Source organism: Canis aureus, chromosome 13 (assembly GCF_053574225.1).
Source record: "Canis aureus isolate CA01 chromosome 13, VMU_Caureus_v.1.0, whole genome shotgun sequence".
NCBI lineage: Eukaryota > Metazoa > Chordata > Mammalia > Carnivora > Canidae > Canis > Canis aureus.
Window position 1 is genome coordinate 24,253,326 of NC_135623.1, and position 18,635 is coordinate 24,271,960.

Below are 18,635 nucleotides of genomic sequence, written 5' to 3' on the forward strand. Positions count from 1 at the left end.
ACGAGGGCCGCCTGCAGGGAAGACAGGAGGAGGAGATGCTGGGTAACTGCTTCCCGGCGACTCTGTGGGGTCGCTGTTCCTGCCCTGGGCTGCCTGTTGCCAGAATCCTTGTAACTGGGACCGAAGTGAACTGTTTCATGTAAGGAAAGAAAGAGGCAGGGTGCGGGGAGATGACTCCAGGGGCCTGGAGTGACCCTAAAGCCAGGATCCAAGCTGGGAGAGAATGAAGCCAAACGACACGGTATTTTTTTTTTCTCCAAATGAATTTAATTCTCTTCCAGCCCCAAAGAAGGGGAAGGACATAAAGTTTAAAAACAAAAATTGCAAAAAAAAAAAAAAAATACACAAGCCATTAAAAAATTAAGTCCCCTCCCTCAGCAATAAATACTGAAATGATATATACACAGGAGCCCGGGAAGGAGGCAAGAACAGGGGCCCGGGCCTCGGTCCCGGAGGGACCCCCACGCTCCGCCGACACCACTCCTTGCCTGAACCGTGGGGGGCACAGGAGGCGGCAGCAGAGGCGGGCACAGGCTGGGGGCCTCGAGCACCCCGCCAGCGGGGTCCCTGGGGTGCTGCGGCCGGCCGAGCTGCTCAGGGCCCGTCCTCGCAGCCACGTCCAGGCCGGTCACTCGCACTGCGGCCGTGATGCCACGGTGGCCGCAGCCTGACTGCTGGGGCCCTGAGGCTTCCCGTTCACCACGAGCAGCACGGGGGTCTCCACGCGGACGCTGGCAAAGGAGAAGTCCTGTGGGAGACAAGCACACGGAGGTCCACCTCGGGCCCCCCGGCCCGGCCCCCCAGCACCCCTCAACAGGGCAAAGGCAGCAGAGGGATGGGACTCCCCACACTTCCCAGCTTTGGAAGGAAACGTCTGCGGCGGGGGGGGGGGGGATGGGAGGGGAGCCAGTGATTCCACGAGAACGGGACAATTGTCTGAAAAAAGGCGGGCCCGGCGCAGCCCGACCCTCGGGTGCCCCGGCCTCCACACCGTGGGCCCGTCCCCAGCGTTTCTCCGCAGCGGAAGCCAGGGACACGGGGCACCCGCTGGCTCAGCCAGGGTGGCGGGACCCCCAGGGCCACCCAATAATGAGGCCCTGACCCCAAGACCAGACACGCGGCCGCCACGAGGCCGCTCAGTCCAAGTGTCCCCAAGGCCCGACACTAATGCGCCAGACGTAAATTCAAGCCACTTCTCTTCTCGTATGAGAAGGAAGACAGAGAAGGCACAGTGCAGACATTCTGATAACAGAAATCTCCCTCTAGCACTTCAAATGTGCTTTAAGTCATGAAGTTCTAGGACTTCAAGTTTTATGACTTTAGTTATGAAGTTTTATCACTTGAAGTCATAAAGTAATAAAACACGGTAAAAGATCTCCATCCAAAGCATATTGTCCCACTCCTGGGAGTGTGAAGGCATGAATTAAAGAGGCCTCATAAATCAAATTTTTTTAACATCCTACCAGGAACACAGGCAGTGACAAAAAAAAAAAAAAAAAAAAAAGCCAATTTATATAAGGGTCTGGAGTGACCCTAAAGCCAGGATCCAAGCTGGGAGAGAATGAGAGAATTCCTTATATAAGGAATATAAATAGCCAATAAACATATGATAAACTAGTCAACTTCAAATATAATCAAGAAACCAAAGCAAGAGAGCGGTGATGCTGTGTTCTTCACGTGAAAGCAGCACCCGACGTTTCAGAGGCTTCTCCCCTGAGCTGAGACGACTCAGGCAAGCTGTGGCACACACCTCTAGGGGGAGGCACGGCCTCCCAGGACCAGGCGGCAGCACCGGAGGCCCAGCCCCTGCGCCCTCTGGAGCCTGAACCCCTCAGAAGTTCACGGAAGTAAATCATCCCAGATTTGGACAGGTGCCCGCTCTGGAGCTGGATGCCTCTACAACAGGGAGAGTGTAGAGACGGCCTAGATCCAGGGGCAGCAAACTGTCTCCCGTAGGCCTTGGGGTCCTGCGGCCGCCACCAAGGACTCGTGCCCTCCAACGCCGTGGCCCGGGAAGCAGCCGTGCGAGCCCGGCTATGCTCCCGAAGGAGTTCGCTTGTGGACGCTGACGTTCAAATCTGCTGTAACGTGCAGGCTTCACCAACTATCATCACTCCTCCAACTGTTTTCGTTTAAAAATACGGACACACTTGTCTTGCCGGCCACACAGGATAGGCAGGGAGCCGGGTCTGGCCACCAGGCCGCTACCTGCCAACCCCTGATGGGCACGACGAACGAGTGGACCGACAGGTCCTCTTACGAGGTTTCCGGGACTATGACATGAGCCCGCATGGGCCACAAAAGCTATCGGCACAGCGTCCCGTGGTCGTGTTCTATAAACATGAGCCATCGTCGTCACCTTCATCACCACCGGAGTGTGTGTCGATTCAAAACAAAGTTGCAAAAAAAAAAAAAAAAAAGCCACAAAGTTGCAAAAGTTGCAGAATAGAGACTGGGGGCATCCATAAGGAGCTGCTAAGAGTGACAGCATCTGAGGGAAGGTATTTCAGCCCATTTAAAAAAAAAAATTTTTTTATTACGAGAACCAGCATCTGACGCTGTGTAAGTTCGAGGTGTGCAACGTGCTTGTGTACTTCGCATCTCCACTGGAAGGAGACGAGCACCAGGTGTCAGTGAGCACGTCCACCAGGTCGGAGGACTGTTGCTGGCAACAGTTAGGATCTAGCCCATTGGCGACTAAAGTACGCAGGACCGTCCTGTTGTGACTGCTGTCCTGTACGGTAGCTCTCCAGGTGTGTCTGTCCAGTCACCGCAAGTCTGCAACCTGAACAACCTCCCCCCAACCCCTGGCGACCACTATTCCATTCCCTGTTCTCATGAGTCCAGCCTTACTAGATTCCATATAGAACTGATATCATACAACATTTGTCTTTCTCTGTCCGGTCCATTTTTAAAATTCTTTTTAACAGTAGTTTCCCTTTTTAGTAAAAAAAAAAAAAAAAAAAAGTGTATGCACATCATAGATCTGTGTATTGTGTATACACACATGTGTGTTCATGTATCACTTTGCATATTTGCTAAAAGACATAAATTGGTCCCGCTTTCAGAGCCTACGAGCTACGAGAAAATCCTGACCGTCACTCACTTTTCCTTTGTGCTGGATTCGGTGAAGCCGGAGGCTGGGCTCAGGGATGGCGACAGAGTCCCCAATGAGCACTCCCCAGCTCTGCACCATGTTGTACACCATCACGGCACAGCACGGTCCATCAGAGTCCACCAGGCCGAACGTGCTGCCAGGGGGAGGAAGGAGGGCCAGGAGGGGTGGGGAGGACAGCGGGCAGGAGAGAAGAGCAAAGACAGTGGTTTTAAAATACCAACGAAACGAACAGAAGCTTTCTCGGTTGCTTAGTGAGCTTGCGGCAGGCACCGTCACGCACGGTGCGTGTCTGCGTCCTCACTCCTTACACGGACAGCATCTCTGGTAAAGCACAGATGCACCAGACCCGCCGGTCACTTTGCCACAAACTGGAGACATGTGTTCACCGCGACCACTCGGCAGGTGTTGGTGATGAGCCCGCCCCAAATGCTGTAGCTGCAACGTTATTCCTGGTCCATCCACATCACCGCCACAACCGTCCAGCCCTCGCACGAGTACCTATCGTGCGTCAAGCTCCGTGCTCAGCAAGTCAACAGTGATCCACTACGAGTGAGCTCACAGTCCAGCAGGAGTCTGACCCCTCAATGGTCACAAGTGTGAGAGGCTCCAGAACAGCTTTTCCCCTGTGCTGAGTTCAGTGGGGCCGAAGCTGAGACCACGGGAACCCAGAGGAGAAATGTCCAAAACTAGAAGGCACGGAGGCGCCTTGAGGAGCCCCTCAAACTGAATGGTAAAGGATGAATATTTATCCGGGCTACGAAAGGAAAACTAATCCTCAGTGGGAATAAAAAACCTCCGGGGGAATGTGGACAGGGATTAACCGGGGGGGGCGGGGGGGGGGGGGGGACAAGAGAACTTTCCGAGGTGCTGGTAATTCATGTTCTCTGTCTTGACGGGTGTTTAGGTCACTCACACGGGCTATGTACTAGTCAAAACTTGGCAAATATAGGGGATCCCTGGGGGACTCAGCGGTTTAGCGCCGCCTTCAGCCCAGGGCGTGATCCTGGGGACCCAGCATCGAGTCCCGCATCGGGCTCCCTGCATGGAGACTGCTTCTCCCCCTGCCTGTGTCTCTGCCTCTCTCCCTCTCTGTCTCTCATGAATAAATAAATAAAATCTTAAAAAAAAAAACCTTAGCAAATATACACTAAGGTTCGTGTATTTCATTCTATATAAATTTTACGTAAAAGAAAACTAAACAAATCAAGCTCTAGTTAAAGACTACATGCTAAAGTATTCACAGGAAAGATACTGATCTCTGCAATTTCTTCAGCACTGCACCAAAAATAAGATGGATCAATGGATGAATTAAGGGACAGACAGATACGTGACAAACCAGCACAGTAAAATATTAGCAGAATATAGGTGGTTGGGTACAAAGATGTTCACCGCAAAATTTTTCCAATTGTATTATATGCTTGAAAATTTTTATACTAAAATGCTAGGGGGCAGGAGGGCGGGGAACATGAGCTATATCAAGAAGCAGCCAAAGAATTATCCAGACAGACACGAACTGTGTGTAAAGGTATGGAGGCATGAAAATAGCTGTTCTGAAACCTAAAAAATTAGGCCAAGAGGCTCAAGTGGGAAAGTAAAAGAGGAGAATGGAAGGAGGCAGGCAGGGAGCAGAGTACGAAGGGCTCTGCATGAGTTCCAACTTTATCCTAAAAGCAAGCACGGTAGTAGTAAGGGAGGGATTTTACGTAAGGAATGGCAGTGGTCAGCTCTGCGTCCAGCAGACGTTGCTCTGCACCGTGGAGCACTGGGCAGAAACCAGGGAGCTGGAAGATGTGTCTGCAGAAGCAATGAGGTGCGAGACTGAATCTGTAGAGACAGAAAAGAGGCGCGCACAAAACAAGTGCTGAACTGGGTGAGCGTCACAATGCAGGAGAAAGGAGACTTGCAGAACGACTTCCAGAAGCCTCTGTTAGGGGACTGAGCAGACGAGCTACCACCAACTGACAAGGAAATCAGGGAGGACAAACAGTTTGGAGAGAAAGAGGAAGCAAGGGTGGCCCAGGTGGCTTAGCAGTTTAGCGCCGCCTTCAGCCCAGGGCATGATCCTGGAGACCCGGGTTCGAGTCCCACATCAGGCTCCCTGCATGGAGCCTGCTTCTCCCTCTGCCTGGGTCTCTGCCTCTCTCTCTCTCTGATGAATAAATAAATAAAATCTTTAAAAAAGAAAGGGGAAGCAAGTAATTTTGACGATACTGAGTTAGAGATTTCTGACTGGAGCCCAGAGGTAGTTGGACACAGAAACCTAGAACTTAGAGATGAGCCCCGGACTGCAGATACGCCTGTGGGCACAGCGGAGGCCGCCAAAGCCTTCAGTTGTGTAACATCACCAAGAGATGACCGTACGTGAGATGGTGAAGAACTGGTGCTCATGCCATCCCTTGGCACACCCGAATCCCCAACCAACGCCCCAAACAAGCCCAGCATTCTCCTGGAGAATCCGATCGAGGCCTCAGAATCCTCCTACACGGTACGTTGGGCAGCCACTACCAAGTGGTAAAAGTTGGCACCCATTTGCCGTCCTGAGAAAGAGAAAAGAGCAAAGGAACAAAAACAGAGTCCTCCTGGAACCTAACAGTGAGAATTTAAGAAAAAGAGAAACCAAGGAGCGACAAAATATTTGTTCTCAAGGCCCCCACCTCTGTCTACATCTCCTTTTCTTCTTCTTAGGGCTACGGTCTGCTCTAGGTAACCGAACTTTTCTCAACTATCCTCTTGTTCTCCAATTCCTAGGTCTCTAGAGAATGCCACGCAGAGAGCTCAGGCATCTAATGGGAAGTATTTCAGTTTGGATGAGGTAGAAGGGATATGAAAGAGCACAGTGAGGGACAGGTCCGAGCGTTCTGGAGCCACGCGGCGGAAGCCACAGGAGCAGATGCGGCAATGCTAGGAAAAACCACCTCAGTAGAAAACAGAAAAAGGAAACCAGTCAGTGAGGCTTTAGGAGGTGAGTGAGGACAGGGGGTGACAGCATGGACCAAACCCTAATTTCTCAAGAGTTAAAAAATTTCCTGAACAAGGGGTGCCTGGGTGGCTCAGGAGGTTGAGAGCACAACTCATGATCTCAGGGCTGTGGTTTCAAGCCCTGCACCGCGTGGTTAAATTAATTAAATTAATATAAATTAAAATCAAACAAATCTTGGGACGCCTGGGGGGCTCAGCAGCTGAGCGTCTGCCTTTGGCTCAGGGCGTGACCCCGGGGTTCCAGGATCGAGTCCCGCATCGGGCTCCCTGCGTGGAGCCTGCTTTCCCCCTGCCTGGGTCTCTGCCTCTCTCTGTGTGTGAATAAATAAAATCTTTAAAACACTAAAAAATAAAAATAAATAGACAAAATCTTTAAAAAAGAAATTTTCTAGGTAATTGATCTTGACTCATTTCCTCCGCTAGACTGTGAGCACCTTCACCCGGATCCTCTGTATTACACTCCCTACCATACAGAGAGCAGACACTCGATAAATATTTGTTGAATAACATCTAAGACAATCTCCCCTCAGGTCTTAAACTCTGACTCAAAGCCAACCTTCCAGAACTCCCTCGGCACACCTAAATCCAAACAGGACTGAAAATTCATTCTCCTCCAAATTCTGTCATCATGAAATCACAAAGAGGCAGGATAATTTCAGAATTCCGTAACTTTCCACATGCCTGTCCGACTGCAGCTGTGATGCAGGAACCCGAGCACCGAGCTCCAGAAGACAAAGCAGACGGCAAAGCAGACGGTGGGGCATCGCCCGGACCACACCTGCTCAGGGGAGCCACGGCGGGGAGAGCTCACTCACCTGCGACCCCTGAGCACGTCCTCGGCGGCAGAGAAAGGGCAGGAAGTGAGATGGGTTAGCTCCAAGAATGACAAAGAGGAAAGGCGGGGGGACTCACAAGGGGACCTTCTCCTCCGTGGTGAGGCTGAACACCACCTTCCCCAGGACCACGGCTCCGCTGTTCACTCCCGGCTGCAGCGCGCTCAGCGGCTTGAGCTCCAGGCTCAGCTTCTGCCCAGAGGCCGACTGGTAGCGCCCATCAGCACAGGGGCCCAGGTGGGCCGGGCGCAAGCTTCCCAGCATGCTCTGCAACTTTTTGGTCTTCACCTTTCCCTGCAAAAGAGAAAAAGAAAGGAAAAGTAGGAAGCTAAGACTAGTCCGTCTCGCTGAGGGTCTACTCCTCCTCCCGCCTGCCCGCATCCCTGGACAGCATCACCACTGCCGAAGCCTACTTGATTCTACTTCATGCACCCCCGAGAGAATAAAACCAGGACCCTGCCCTCCGACGGCGTTACCTTGCTCTCCAGGAGGCTGGTCAGTCTACTGAGGAACTCCAGCAGCTGCTGCTCCCGCTGCCGGGGCTCTGGCCAGCCAGGGTCCAGTGCTGCAGCCCGAGAGAAGCCCTCCAGGGCCTCCCCATAGTTCTCTTCGTACTTATGTAACTGCATAAGAAGTAACCGAAAAGCTCCTGATTACGTGTGTATTTAACCCAAACTCTGCCGGGGCAGTAATGGCGCCACGGGCCAGGAACCTGCAGAAATAAACTGTTTCCCTTCCCGTTCCATGGTGACCAACCTGAAGAAACAGTAATGCTTTCCCCCCTCATCCTGCCTAAGGAGATCACAAACCCCAAAGATGGGGTCATTTCACAGAAGCTCACTCCCAAATCCTGTACAAGCCACGCCGCATGGGCCGTGTCACTCTATATTTATACTTATAATGAACGTTTCAGAAAAGTCTTCTAAGCCGTTCCTCCACCCTCTGCGTGCCCTCCCACCTCCTCGGCCCCTTCTCCTTTCCCACCAGAGACTCCATCAGATCCCAAAGTCAAATAGCCAGGTCTTCCTCGAAACAACCCGGCTGTCCTCGGGCAAAGGAATACGCCGGTATTGGCCAGGCTAGGCCCACGTGTCACCCGCTGGACTGTCAGACAGACGGCCACCCGCCCACAGGTCTTACCGTTGCCCGGTTCAGATGAAGGTCAGGATTGCTGCAAGCTGTCCGGTCAACCTTCTCCTATCGTGGGAGAAAGAGACGATCAGTGGATGGCGCCTCACTCTCTGGGATGGCTGTGCCCAACATGGCCCAGGCCTCTGCCCCCTGGAAAACGCAGGTTCCGTCACTGTCAAAATGCTAGCTGTACCCCTGCCCCCCACCCCCATTACACAGTACCTGCCTGAGTGGGGTTACTCAGCCCCTGACGCCTCCAGGAGGTAATAAGGGTTCCGTGTGTGCATAAAACTCTGACATATGATAATCATTTCTCCGTGCAACAGTACAGAGATAAAAGTATAAAAGCATTTTGATAAAAAAAAAGGAAAAAAAAAAAGAAAAAGTTTTAATGGTGAGAGAATGGTAAAAATGAGGAAGGCTAGAAATGTCCTCCAATACATTTCCTCTGCCCATGAGCCCGGCTCATATACAGGTACATTCAAGCCCCCTTCAAACACCCACTGAAAGTCAAATTCTGATTCTGGAATTTAAATAAATGGGTGGCCAAACAGCATGAAGAGCAGACCGATGTGCCATGAACAAGCTGCCAGGTCCCTGGCTGCGCTCATTTTCCTTTTCTAATTATGTTCATTGCCTAGCACATTACAAAAGTACATACAACATGGATTAAAATGGTTTAAATGGTTGGTTCAAATATGTTTAAAAATGCAGGTTTGGGGCAGCCCAGGTGGCTCAGCGGTTTAGCACCTGCCTTCAGCCCAGGGTGGGACCCCAGGGTCCCGGGATCGAGTCCCGTGTCGGGCTCCCTGTGTGGAGCCTGCTTCCCCCTCTGCCTGTGTCTCTGCCTCTCTCTCTCTCTCTCTATCATAAATAAATAAATAAATAAATAAATAAATAAATAAATAAATAAATAAATAAAATCTTTAAAAAGATGCAGGTTTGGGTGAAGAAATTACGAGTCAAAAGCAACAATTTGGTGGGAGCCAAATATAAAAATTTTAAAGAGTGCACTGTTACTATTTTTTTAAACATAAACATCCACCAAAGTAAAAAATTAGACTAAACTATAATTCCTCTGCCTTCAAATTCCCTGATTGGAAAAAAAAAAAAAAAGTCAGTCCCTAAACGACAAACATAAATATAAGGCAGCTGCGTTCTTCATTCTGCACACCGAACAAAGTAAGTAGTGGTTAAGAAGCAGCTCTCTATGTCAAGAGAAGAAAGGTGAATGCGAGGCCCAAATAAAAACTGCTCCGAGGCCAAGGGGAACTTTCTTACAACGAGGCATCAGGAACTCCAGCCTGAAGGAAATCTCCCACGTAAGCAGTTACTGATGGAAAAACGGCCTGAAGGCCCAAGCAAAGCAGGAGCTCCAGTGGATTAATCCTGACGAGATGATGTCCGATGGACTATATGCTGTTTTCTATTTTAAAGATTTTCTTTTGAATCAACCTCTACAGCCAACATGGGGCTCGAATTCACAATGCTGAGATCAAGAGTCGCATGCTCATAAAATCTTTAAAAAAGGCGGGGGGGAGCGGGGAATCCCTGGGTGGCTCAGCAGTTTGGTGCCTGCCTTTGGCCCAGGGCGGGATCCTGGAGTCCCAGGATCGAGTCCCAAGTCGGGCTCCCTGCATGGAGCCTGCTTCTCCCTCCTCCTGTGTCTCTGCCTCTCTCTGTGTCTCTCTGAATAAATAAATAAATTAAAAAAAAAAAAAAAAAGAGTCGCGAGCTCTACCCACCGAGCCAGCTGGGTGTTCCCACTGTCTCCGATTTTAGCCTATGGAAAATCCAGAGCCACAGTATCTCATGGGATAAGCACTTAATTTATACATAAGCATCAGAGCTTTCGTTTTTCTTTAAAAACGTACACAAATATTAACAGACGTTATTTTAACGTGGACTCTTTTCCCATGACGAGAGATGGACATGTGGGGACGGGCTCCATGACTCGGTCAGGAGCGCCCGCAGGAGACTGGATAGCTCGAAGACCCCTCTACCTTGCAGGTGGTGCCTAACACTGCGGTTATTGGGGGAAACAAGTCGCCCCTGCACACGGCGGAGGCCGCCAACCATGGCCTGTGCTGCTTGAAGGGCCACGCACAACACTGACGGACACTCTGGCCTCCGTCGTGGCCACAGTACTTACTGCTTGGGCATAGGCGCTGAGGGCCTGCTGGGAGATCTTGGGGTTCTGGCCCGTGTTGAAGTAGAGAGAAAGATACGCATTCCCCAGGATATCTGAAAGAGAAGCAAAGGGCTTCCGGTGGGCAGGGGCTTGGAGCCGCCACTGCATCCCGACGGACTGAAAACTCGGCAACATTTCCCGTCCCTGTCCTCTAGGGCCATAGGATGTACCCATGTCCAGGCAAACAGCGACTTCTGGCTCCGCAGGGCTGCAAGTCACGAGCCACGGGACCCGGGGCCAAGGCAGGAAGAGCTGAACTATAATCCCCCACGAGCTGGAGGCCCAGCATGGACAAGTCGGGGAGTCCCCGGCATGAGGAGGCCCCACAGCACCGTGAGATTCACCCCCAGAAGCTTAACCAAGTCCCACGGCACGCATCCAACAAAACTCCCCAATCCTGCCAACAGGGGGAAGGGGCAAAAGGACTGCTCCCAAGTATGTGGAGCACCTGCTCTTCACAAGGCCGCCGCCCAGGACACACTACCCAACCAGCACTACCGAACCCACAGGGGGACAACATCCCCCTGGCCGTCCCTGTCCCCGGGGCCCGGGAGCCCGCAGCTGCCACCCACGCTAGCCATCCTGCCCCCCTCAGTGCCCCCTGGGAACACGCTGGTGAGTCATCCCGGAGGCCAGGCTCAAGATACAACCTCCCTGGGTCACCCCGAACAGTCTATTCGAAAGGCCCCGCAGCTGCAAGACCCCCCGATAACACCAGATTTAGCAGCTTCCAAATGCCACGGGCCCAAGGGGCAGACGCAGACCCAGAGCAGAGTCCTGGGCACGCCGCACAACGGCCCTGCCCAGCTGATGTGGAAGCACAAGCATCGTCTCTTGGAGGAAAAGATCCAAGACCCCCTAGAACAGTGGTTCATCCAAACCCCTTCCACGCCTCCTCAAGACTAAGGTGCCCGGGCCTGACCCTCAGGACAGACTCTACAGCTGGGCTCCAGACAAGTGTGGCGCGTAGCCGTGCTGAGCACCACTGCTCCAGAAACCTGCTGGAGAGCCTTTGGGAGCACTCACACCAGGAGCGGCCGTCGTGGACGTCCATCTGCACAGCCAACTTGGCCTGGCGGACGCTGTCCATTACGTGCCGAGAATGTTCGTCTCCGGTGTCGGCCCGCAGCTGGCGCAGCACCATGGACAGGTTCTGAAGCGACACTTTGTTCTTGCACTGCAAATGCAGAAGTCATACTCAACCCTCCTGACTCTATTTCCCCTTTCCAGATCTTTCCTATCGTAACCTTGCAAATCCAATTTTTCATCTTGGTTCTTACAGTCATCTCTACATGTTCGGCCCCCGTCTACAAGGATCAGCTTGGTTGTTAATTTGTATTTATGAATTGTATTAATTTGGTTGATTCTCCTCTATCCCTGAACCTGATGCCATCGTCTTCTTCCTTCCTCGGGCCCGTCCCTGTTTTCCTCAGCAGCAGGTCCGCCCCCCTCTCCCCCTCCCCTCTGATTCCGTTCTCCCGGTTCCAGTACAGTTCTGTTCTGGGATGCGTATCCTGGGGAAAGTCACGGAACCAGAGGAGTCTCAGCCTTCCCATCTGTGCTTCCCGAGCGGTAGTAGACGGCTCACGTGGGTGAGGGCTCCCGAGAAGCAGGTGTGGGCAGCCGCAATATCCCCTTTCTTCCAGTACACCTCACCCAGCTGGTTCCAGGCTTCCACCAGCTTGGGTTCCAGCTTCACAGCCTTTGACAGAAGCTCCTCAGCCTTCGGGCTGTAGTCAGGAGTCACATTCAGTGCCTTCCCAGTCAGCATCAGCACCTGTGCCTTGCCCTGGACAGAACCTAAGAGGAAGGGGAAGGCAGAGGAGGTTGGGAAGACCAGGACACTTCCTCTCAAGAAGCCACCTCAGGTCAGCCCTAGGAGTGAAACAGCGGAAGAAAACCCTGGGAACAAAGAACTCACTGAACGCCTACCATCCGCAGACCCCTCCCACGGTAGGCAACGGGGTGGCGACCGGAGCACTCTCCCTGCCTTGGAGGGGCCTACAGTCTAGGGGAGAGGACAGGGCATAATTGCGCAAAATTAAAACAACCATGAAATACCCAATGAATGCACCCAGCGAACGGGCTTTAAAGAGCGAAAAGGGGATCCCTGGGTGGCGCAGCGGTTTGGCGCCTGCCTTTGGCCCAGGGCGTGATCCTGGAGACCGGGATCAAATCCCACATCGGGCTCCCGGTGCTGGAGCCTGCTTCTCCCTCTGCCTGTGTCTCTGCCTCTCTCTCTCTCTGTAACTATCATGAATAAATAAAAAATTTTAAAAAAAAATTAAAAAAAAAAAAATAAAGAGCGAAAAGGAGGGGCATCTGGACGGCTCCGTCGGGTAAGCGTCCAAGTCCTGATTTCAGCTCAGGTCATGGCCTCAGGGCCGTGAGATCAAGCCCCACATCACACTCCACGCTCATCAGAGAGTCCACTTGGGATTCTCTCTCTCCCTCTCCCTCTGCTCCTCCTCTAACCCCTGTGCTTGCTCTCTCTCAAATAAAAAGATAAATCTTTTAAAAAATGTTTTTTAAAAAAAAGTGAAAAAAAAATGAAAAAATAAATAAATAAAATAAATAAAAATTTTTAAAAAGTGAAAAGGAAAAAAGACAAGACCCTCTGGTTAAGAAAATGATGTACACAAAGACAGCGAGGCTGAAAGCCATGCGGCACGCTCAAGGGAGAACGGACACCCAGCCTGATAGGCCTCACTTACAGCTCCTCTGTGAGCAGTGGCCGGGGGCGGGGGGAGGGAAATACGGACAAAAATGGTCAGACGGTGGAGACTGGAGCACCGAGTTAGGGTGCGCAGACTACAACCAGTCAGTAGCAGGAATCTCCGAATAACGTGAGCAGCAAGGCAGGCACGAGGGAAGACTCCACGCAGGAGGTGACATTTAGAAATTTAATAGCATGATCGGTACATACATGAATTTGAAGTAAAAGAACTTGGAGGAAAAAAGGCCAGCTAAGAAGAACAGCTTAGGGGGCGCCTGGGGGGCGCTCAGATGGCCGAGCATATGCCTCCAGCTGCGGTCACGATCCCGGGGTCCTGGGGTCAAGCCCCACGTCAGGCTCCCTGCTCAGCGTGGAGACGGCTCCTCCCTCTGCCGCCACCCACCCTGCTCGTGCTCTCTCTCTCTCTCTCTCAAATAAATAAAATCTTTAAAAAAAAAAAAAAAGAAGAAGAAGAACAGTTTGGAGGCATCTGGGTGGCTCCGTCAATTGAGAGTCCATCCCACTCTTGGTGTCAGTTCAGGCCATGATCCTGGAGCCTGGACACGGAGCCTCGAGGGAGGCTCCACGCTCAGCCCGGGGGGAGTCTGCTCCCCTTCTCCTTCTCCCTTGGCCCCTACCCTGCTCTCACGAGCGCTCTCTCTCTCCCCATCTTAAATAAGTAAATCTTAAAAAAAAAAAAAAAAAGAATAGTTTAAGCAACAGGTATGTTATTTCATGCCATTGCTGTCATCAAACTTCAGGCAATGTCGTTGGAGGACCCAAAGGCAGCCGGCCACAGGGGCGCTCGGAGGACGCGCTCTGCTGAGCCTCGGCGGCAGAGTTTCCCACGAGTGAGAAACCAGAGGGTCCACAGAAAAAGAGCAAACTCCTGCGTTTCGGCGAAGGGCAGGGGTCACGGGCTCCTTGCCCCTCATACCCACGACTTCCTCCATCCGCTGCAGGGTCTTCTCCATCTCCTCCCGCACGTCCCGCTGCTTCCTTCCAGCATCCTCGACACCGTGGGTCTCGAAGTAGCACTCTCGAAAGGAATACAGCTGATCCACCAGGTCCTAGGAGAGTAGGAACGGTGCCGGTGCCGTAGGAGGAGAGCAGCTGGCCCGGGGCGGAGTGGGCTAGCCCTGTGGCTCCCGCCTAGCAAGCCGACCTGACCCCTACCCCAGGACGGACAGACGCCACGGGTCATAAAGGAAGTGGCCGGGTCCCAGCGCCCACCCCTGCCCCGCGGCCACAGCTCCTCCCGTCCGGGCGCCAGCAGGGCCTCCAGCAGGACTACACCCCTCGGCAGCCCACACGCCAGGGGACAGATGCTTTGCAACTTGAGATGAAATGTCATTAAGATAACCTTAGGTTCCTGGTCCCCAGAGCACCAAACCTTGAAATTCACCCTTAAACCCAGACGTGCTAACAAAAACAATCTTACTCCCAGTTTTGCCTGTGCTGGTACTTTGTGGTCATGAAAACGCGGAGAGCCACTGCTTTCCGCAGCAGGGACCAATTTAAGTTTGAGAACCTTGGTGTCCTTACAGGATCGTTTCCTTAAACACTCGTGGTTTTTTTATTTTGTTTTTGTCATCGGTTGGCTCTCTTGCCTTCGTCCCAAGTAAATGCTCCATTTCCTATTTTAAATACCTGTGTCCGAGCCCTCCTGTGCACCAAAGCCTTTCCATTATCTATTCTCTCCTAAAATGGACAGCGGCAAAAATATGTAACACAATTGCGTGTCATCCTAACTACGTCCGCAGCCCCCACCCCGCCCCCAGGCCGTGATGGACCAAATCAGCCTCGTTTCTGGTCCCACCGCTGCAGGGGCCTCTCGCTTTGTTTCTACCCCCCCATTCCCCGCCCTTAGACACAATGACCCTACCAAGGTGTTCACCACGGCCCACGCTCTCCGATCCCCAGGCCGGCAAAGGTCTACCTCCTATCGCAGCCTGAAGACTGTAGGATCCGACCTGGCACCCTGCAGGCAGCCCCAAACCCCACCTGGCACCTCCCTTCTTCAGCAGCCAAGGCACCGGCCTTCCCTGTGCCCCCAGACCCAGCACGCTCGGCCCACCTGCCCGGGGGGGCTGCCCTCGGGCCTCCCTCCCTGTCCTCACCTAGACTTTGGTGCCCTTAACTTCAGACCCCACCCGGAGGAAAAGGCCGAGCAGAACCCCCTGTAGCACCAAGGTGGCTCCGGGGTATTACTGTCCGGCCTCAGGCTGCAGATTCTGACTTCAGAAGCGTCAGCAGAACTCAGACACCCTTGCCAAGCGCCCCAGATGACTGCGGGGAAAACGGTCCCTAAAACACGCTGAGAGAAACACTCTTTTATTACACTCCTTCTGCCCTAAAACGACCACGAAATCCGAACGTAGCGCCAGTCCCACGGACCAGCAAGGTCCGCGTCCTCCTCCCCGCTGCTGGGTCCCTGCAGCACCCTGCCCGCCCCCCAAGACGCCCGCACCCCCTGCCGAGCCCACATAGCACAGATGGGCCCAGGAAGGCAGGTCTGGGGGGACGCACCTGGTGCCCCCCAATCAGCTTGGTTGCATGTTGGGGATTCTAGGGGGTCTCACAGCCTGTTTTCCCGCCGTGAAAGCAAATATGCGTGAAATTGTGTGGCTTTGTTTTGCTGCAGTGAACATTCTTGTCTCGTGGAAAAAATCAACATAAGTTGCTAAAATTCAAACAGGCGCGCGTGAACCCACAGAGCTAAAACTCCTCCTCGTCACCCCACGTGGCAGGGAGAACCCCGCGGAGGGCGTCCGCAGCCCTTGTTCTACACGTTCACACACAAACACACAGTGTTTGTAACACAGACCGGGCCTGCGACTCGCTTCCCCGGCCTGGCCTGGGGAACGAGATTAAGGAAATCCGGGTCAACTGGAGGAGAAATGCAGGCCACGCTCTAAGGGTGTTGTTCTTTGAACACGTTCAAGAGACAGACAGGTGTCTCCCTGCGCGGGCCTCTGCGCCCTAAGCTCCAGGCAGGTGCCAGCCGGCCCGGTGTGAGGTCGCTGCAGGCCGGGGCCGGGGGCACGGGGTCGGAGCCCCACACCGGTAGGGAGGTGACAAATACCCACAACAGTAAAAAAAATAAAATAAAAACTACATTCTGGGCTGTCCTAGAACACACGGAACTGAGTTTCTGAGGTTTAAGGACAATCTTGGTCCTGGGCAGAAGGTGAAGGGCGGGCACCCAGGCAGCGCCCACCTGCCAAGTCCCACGGGAGCCGCCAACCGGGAACAGGGCGGGGCCGCCCCGCATCACCCCCCACGCGGGGGCCGAGGACAAGAACCAAACCCGGAGAGTCCTGAGGGCAGTGACCGGCTACGGCGGGGCACTCGGTCATCGAGCTGCCCACGGCGGGGGAGCAGGGCGAGGAGGTGGCCCCCGTGGGAACGGGGACGCCCGTGGGAAGGAGGACCCCGCGGCGACAGCTGCTGCACACCCGGACCCGCGGCGCCCGGATAGGCGAGCCCAGGGGGAAACAACCCCGAGAAGGAGCAGGACAAAGTCAGGGGCCAACAGCGTCCTGTACCCGCTAGTGAACCAAGTGACCCAGGGCAGCGGGGGGTCCCCAGCAGCCGGGAGACCCGGGGAGGGCGTGGGGGGGGTCCCCAGGAGCCGGGAGACCCGGGGAGGGGCGGGGGGTCCCCAGGAGCCGGCTGACCCGGGGAGGGGCGGGGGGGTCCCAGGAGCCGGCTGACCCGGGGAGGGGCGGGGTGGTCCCCAGGAGCCGGGTGACCCGGGGAGGGCGGAGGGGGGGTCCCCAGGAGCCGGGTGACCCGGGGAGGGGCGGGGGGTCCCCAGGAGCCGGCTGACCCGGGGAGGGGCGGGGTGGTCCCCAGGAGACGGGTGACCCGGGGAGGGGCGGGGGTCCCCAGGAGCCGGGTGACCCGGGGAGGGCGGAGGGGGGGTCCCCAGGAGCCGGGTGACCCGGGGAGGGGCGGGGGGTCCCCAGGAGCCGGGTGACCCGGGGAGGGGCGGGGGGTCCCCAGGAGCCGGCTGACCCGGGGAGGGGCGGGGTGGTCCCCAGGAGACGGGTGACCCGGGGAGGGGCGGGGGTCCCCAGGAGCCGGGTGACCCGGGGAGGGCGGAGGGGGGGTCCCCAGGAGCCGGGTGACCCGGGGAGGGGCGGGGGGTCCCCAGGAGCCGGCTGACCCGGGGAGGGGCGGGGTGGTCCCCAGGAGCCGGGTGACCCGGGGAGGGCGGAGGGGGGGTCCCCAGGAGCCGGGTGACCCGGGGAGGGGCAGGGGGTCCCCACGAGCCGGGTGACCCGGGGAGGGGCGGGGGGGTCCCAGGAGCCGGGTGACCCGGGGAGGGGCAGGGGGTCCCCAGGAGCCGGGTGACCCGGGGAGGGGCGGGGCGTCCCCAGGAGCCGGGTGACCCGGGGAGGGGCGGGGCGTCCCCAGGAGCCGGGTGACCCGGGGAGGGGCGGGGGGTCCCCACGAGCCGGGTGACCCGGGGAGGGGCGGGGGGTCCCCACGAGCCGGGTGACCCGGGGAGGGGCGGGGCGTCCCCAGGAGCCGGGTGACCCGGGGAGGGGCGGGGGGTCCCCAGGAGCCGGGTGACCCGGGGAGGGGCGGGGGGGTCCCCAGGAGCCGGCTGACCCGGGGAGGGGCGGGGGGTCCCCAGGAGCCGGGTGACCCGGGGAGGGGCGGGGGGTCCCCACGAGCCGGGTGACCCGGGGAGGGGCGAGGGGTCCCCACGAGCCGGGTGACCCGGGGGGAGGGGGGGGCCCCAGGAGCCGAGTGACCCTGGGGCGGAGGGTCCCCAAGAGCCGGGTGACCCGGGCAGCGGGGCTCCCTGCCTCCCCTCCCTTCCCCCTCCCCCTGCACCGCCGCCGTCCCCTCCCCGCCCGGCCCACCTGCAGCGCCTCCAGGCCCCGCCGCCCGCCCGCGTCCTGCTCGGCCATCGCGTCCCCGCCGCCCGCCCGCCGCGACCACAGAGACGGGCCCGTCCGCGAGCACCGTGCCCCCTGGCGGCCCGGAGGCCCCGCTGCAGCCGGCGGTCCCGGAGCCCGGAGCCCGGAGCCCGGAGCTGGGCGGGGCGGGGCGGGGCGGGGGGGGCGGGGTCAGCTATGCAAACCCCTTCTTTTTTCTTTTTTTTTTAATAAATTTCTTTTTTATTGGTGTTCAATTTACCAACATACAGAATAACACCCAGTGCTCATCCCATCAAGTGGCCCCCTCAGTGCCCGTCACCCAGTCACCCCCACCCCCCACCCTCCTTCCCTTCCACCACCCCTAGTTCAGCAAACCCCTTCTTGAATCAAAAAACATGTATATGGACTGATTATGCATTTGCCAGACCCAAGGGATGACTTCTGATTGCAAGAAAACACCGGCTTTCTTATAGGATCACTCTATACGGTTATAACATAAATACGCTATTTATTGTGAAAAGTCATAAATGTCCTTTCTAGACAACTCGCCATTTATCCATCATGCACAGGGATTACATCTGTAAGGCCCTAGAGGAAATAGGATTCTTGAGGGAAAACAGCCAAATCCAAGGCCTCATCGAGGAAAAACATGGATAGTAGACAATGAATTCTACAGAGGACAAAGGCCCTAATTTCACATAATTTAAGCCCATTAGTCCCTGACAGGGTTCTCTACACAGAGTTTCTCACTGAGCGAGGAGCAAATGGACTT

General features: G+C 55.3%; 1 protein-coding gene across 2 annotated transcripts; it reads right to left on the reverse strand.

The window, feature by feature from the left end:
* Nucleotides 1–244: 244 nt before the first annotated feature.
* Nucleotides 245–17,944, reverse strand: TTC5 (tetratricopeptide repeat domain 5). 2 transcript variants are annotated; one of them, XM_077845419.1, is made up of 10 exons: nucleotides 17,846–17,944; nucleotides 13,906–14,038; nucleotides 11,841–12,052; nucleotides 11,279–11,429; nucleotides 10,214–10,305; nucleotides 8,071–8,127; nucleotides 7,407–7,553; nucleotides 7,010–7,224; nucleotides 3,107–3,251; nucleotides 245–748 (listed from the first exon to the last, which is right to left on the reverse strand). In XM_077845419.1, exons 1-10 carry the CDS (start codon nucleotides 17,891–17,893, stop codon nucleotides 629–631), a joined length of 1,320 nt encoding a protein of 439 aa, XP_077701545.1. In that variant the 5' UTR covers nucleotides 17,894–17,944; the 3' UTR covers nucleotides 245–628. The 2 variants fall into 2 exon arrangements, 1 of the variants encoding a protein (XP_077701545.1); XR_013350486.1 differs by lacking the exon at nucleotides 245–748 and having other exon boundaries at nucleotides 3,116–3,251; nucleotides 6,913–7,224.
* Between the last annotated feature and the right edge of the window lie 691 nt (nucleotides 17,945–18,635).

Coding starts and splice junctions, on each gene's coding strand:
- TTC5 (XM_077845419.1), bottom strand. CDS start 17,893: ATGGCCGAGCAGGACGCGGGCGGGCGGCGGGGCCTGGAGGCGCTGCAG. Junction 14,039..17,845: donor GGGGCCTGGAGGCGCTGCAG/GTGGGCCGGGCG, acceptor CTACTCTCCTAG/GACCTGGTGGATCAGCTGTA. Junction 11,430..11,840: donor TCTCGGGAGCCCTCACCCAC/GTGAGCCGTCTA, acceptor CTGCATTTGCAG/TGCAAGAACAAAGTGTCGCT.